At 53.8% G+C, this 3795-nt stretch overlaps 1 protein-coding gene across 1 annotated transcript in view; it reads left to right on the top strand.

Moving 5' to 3' along the window:
- Window positions 1-527: 527 nt before the first annotated feature.
- Window positions 528-3795, top strand: part of LOC114580528 — a 5109-nt gene continuing 1841 nt past the window's right edge. The window contains exon 1 of the mRNA XM_028698388.1: window positions 528-3642. Coding sequence (XP_028554221.1) covers window positions 528-3642 — 3115 coding nt within the window. The remainder of the gene's footprint in view (window positions 3643-3795) is intronic.

The following is a 3795-nucleotide window of genomic DNA, read 5'->3' as shown; positions in this document are numbered from 1 at the left end:
GACAATGATGTGCACTTCATTGGTCTTGTGGAGACTAAAATTGAGCAATTGGACCGTACCGATGTGGACAGAATGGTCGGGCACAATTGGGAGTTCTTTCACTTTCCTTCGGTCGGCAAATCGGGGGGGATTCTCATCCTCTGGCGCACAGGAATTATGCGCTTCGAGATGCATTCTGCTTGTGAGCAAGTGGTACTTGGCTCTCTTACCTTCCCGGACTGTCGTTGTTGGACAGTTGCGGTTGTCTATGCGGATAAGGACTATCTCCGCCGTCGCCGTGTGTGGGAGACCATTGGTATCCATTGTAACGCCGCTGCCCCGCTGCTTGTAGGGGGCGACTTTAACTGCTGCATTGATCAAACTGAGAAGAAGGGGGGGAAACGGGTCACTCCGACGGCGGGGTTGCTCGAAATGCTGGGGTTTATGAACACTTGTCACACTAGTTCTGCCCTTCCGTCAATTCCTTTAAGTTTCAGCCTTGCCGACGTACACTTCGGGCCCTCTACCACTGGAGCCGTCAACGCTCAATGAACCTCAACCGTCTTAAGTCGACGTTAGAACGGCGAATCCTGGAACTCCAGAATTTGGATTGCTCGCCGGCTGGGCTAAGCCCGGAGCGGGTGGCTGAGTTGCGTGACTGCATTAGCGAACTCAATGACACCTTGGCCCGCCTTACTACGTGGTGGCGGCAGCGGGCTAAGACGAGGTGGATTGAGGAAGGGGACGCGAATTCTCACTTCTTTCACATGGTTGCCACGGGACGCCGCCGGGACAACCGTGTTAATTGTATCTTAACGAATGAGGGTCAGCGGGTCACGGATGCGGGGGCCATTCGGACGGTTTTCACTGAGTTTTTCCGGGAGAAGTGGAGGGAACGGGATGCTAGCCTCCTCGACTGGCCGGATTTTCATGAACAGGATAAGGTGCCGGAGCATTTCTTGGCCTCTCTTACGGCTGTGGTTACGGATAGGGAGGTGTGGGAGGCGGTACATGCTATGGGAAATAACCGTGCCCCTGGGCGGGACGGGATTACCACCTCCTTTCTCAAGTTTTTTTGGGATATTATTAAAGCCGATATGCTGCGGGCGGTTCAGGACTTTTTTATTTCAAACACGATGCATGAAGAGTGGAAGGAGACCCTTATTATTCTTATTCCTAAGGTGGCGAATGCTGATGGCCCTACCAAATTCCGCCCCATTAGCCTCTGTCAGTCCCTCTATAAGGTTGTGGCGAAGATTATTGTCAACAGAATGAAGCCTGTGCTTTCCTTTGTGGTCGGGGAGGAGCAGGGCGCGTTCGTGCCGGGGAGATCTATCTCCAATCATGGACTTCTTGCACAGGAAATTATTGGGAACTTCCAACATTCGACGAAGCTGTCCGGTATGATGGCCTTAAAGGTCGACATGGAGCAGGCCTATGACTGCATGGATTGGGCCACCCTTGAGCATGTGATGCGGCTTATGGAGTTTCCCGAGCAATTTATCAATTGGGTAATGTGCTGCATCTCTTTTCCCAAATTTCAGCTAATCATTAATGGTTGCAGGAGTGATTGGATTTATGGCCGGAGCGGGTTTCGCCAGGGATGCCCCCTCTCGCCTTACCTCTTTATCCTGTGCTCGGAGCTCCTCACGAAGGCAATTGCCCAGCGGGGCGGGACTATTGGTGTGCAGGTTTCGCGGCATGCCCCCACGGTCTCGCACCTTCTGTACGCCGACGACGTGCTGGTTTTTGCGGACGCTAGCGCGAGTAATGCTCGGACGACGATAGCCCTCCTGCGTGATTACTGTAGCTGGACCGGCCAGCGAATTAATTGTGCCAAGTCGGCAATCCTGTTCAGCAAACGGTGTCCCCTCTGGAAGCAGCGGCGTATTGCTCGGGATATTGATTTTCGCCGTGTGCAGTCCCTTGAATACCTTGGCATCCAGCTGGTTATGCGGAAATTGACTAAATCTGATTTTACTAAGGTGGTGCGCTCGGTGTCCGACAAGGTGAATGTGTGGGGACGTCGGCACCTTTCGTTGGCGGGCCGTGCCACTCTTATTCGAACGTCGTTGCTTGCAACCCCGATGTATCTCATGACACACACGGCGGTCCCCGCGGGCACCCTTAACGCCATTGAGAGGATGGCGAGGCAATTTCTTTGGCAGAAGAATCCGAGTAAAAAAGGCCTGCACTATGTTTCTTGGCGGGAGCTCTGCTGCCCGTTATCTGCTGGGGGGCTCGGCTTCCATGCGTCCTCTACCTGGCAAAGCCCCTTGCGGGCCAGGCTTGCGTGGGATGTGCTGCATAACGATGGATCCCTTCTTGGCCGGACGATCGCGGCCAAGTACGGGCTGGATTTGTGGAACAGCCCGGTGGGACGGAGCGCTTCCGTTACCTGGAAAATCATCAAAGATGGGGCGATGGCTTTGCGCCCCATTGTCCGCTGGAACATATGGAACGGCAACCGGGTAGACGCCCTTCATGACATTTGGATTGCTGACCGTTGTCTTGCCCGATGGCCGTCTTTCTTCGCTGTTGATGCCGTGGAGGGCCGTATGGTCTCCGACTTCCTGGATGATAACCTGCAATGGCACCGTGACCTCATCCACCTCTCGTTTGGCCCCACCTTGGCCGAACGAATCTTTGCTATCCCGACCCGGACTCGTGGTGGCAGGGACTCTCCTGAGCTCATTAACCTCCCTCTGGGTACTACCATTACTGCTCAAGCCTACAAAGGGAGCTTCCCTCCTGCTCATTACCAATTTCTTTGGCTCCGGAAATTCAAGCTCCATCCTAGAGAGCAGCTATTTTGGTGGAGAATTCTGCGCGGGGCCGTCCCCACGAATGAGTGGCTGTGCCGCCGTGAGCTGACTGTGAATGGGGATTGCCCGTGGGACTGTAATCAATTGGAGACGCTGGAGCACCTTACTGTCAAATGTAGCATGCTTGCTGAGGTGCTGCGGGTGCTGGGCGGTTGGGGGATTGGGATCCCGTTCTTTGATTCGTGGGAAGATATGCTGGGCGGTCTTGCGCATGCGGCCGAGAACAACCCAAGCGGGGGCCGGCTTTACTGTTACATCGTTTATCAAATTTGGCGCGCTCGGAATGACAAGATTCATGCCCGACCTTACGGGACGCCTACTGTTCTTGCGGCCAATGCCTTGGCCATGTTGCCGAAATGTTATGCTATGCCAATCTTGGAGCAATGGTGCACCTCTCAGCCTTCTAGGCTGTCGTCTTCTCACTGTTGGTGCACCCCCCCTCCTGGGTGGGTCAAGTTTAATGTGGACGCTTCGGTTCGGCCCAATGCCGTGGCCGGCCTGGGTGTGATTGCTCGGGACCATGCTGGACGTTTGATTGCTGCGGTGGGAACCCAGGTGGAGCAATGGGACGTGACTAGGGCCGAGATTCTCGCCGGCCTTGCCTTCCAAGGGGCCATTGAGGAGTGGATGCACAATCTGGATGGGATTATTATTGAGAGTGATTGCAGGAATGCAATCCATTGGCTTCAAACCGCCTTCAACCGGCTCAGCAAATTCCATGTTCTAACGGACGGCCCGGATTTGTCCTTCTTGCTGGAGTTCAAGCAGGTGATCTTCCTTTACACCCCGAGAGAGCTAAACCGCCCGGCAGATTTCTGTGCCAATTTAGCCTGTTTTGGTAATTTTTTGTGGAAAGACTGTGATAGTAGAGATATTCCCCCCTCCCTTTTGTCTTTGTTAGAGGGGGATGGTACTAGAGTTTAGTCTCTCTTTTGCTTACTTGTAACCGCTCTTTTTTATTAATGCAAATGCAACTTTCAAGGAACCCAAA

This window comes from Dendrobium catenatum, unplaced genomic scaffold, assembly GCF_001605985.2.
Source record: "Dendrobium catenatum unplaced genomic scaffold, ASM160598v2 fragScaff_scaffold_1077, whole genome shotgun sequence".
NCBI lineage: Eukaryota > Viridiplantae > Streptophyta > Magnoliopsida > Asparagales > Orchidaceae > Dendrobium > Dendrobium catenatum.
The sequence above is the reverse complement of the archived record's forward strand: the minus strand, read 5'-3'. Positions and strand labels throughout refer to the sequence as shown.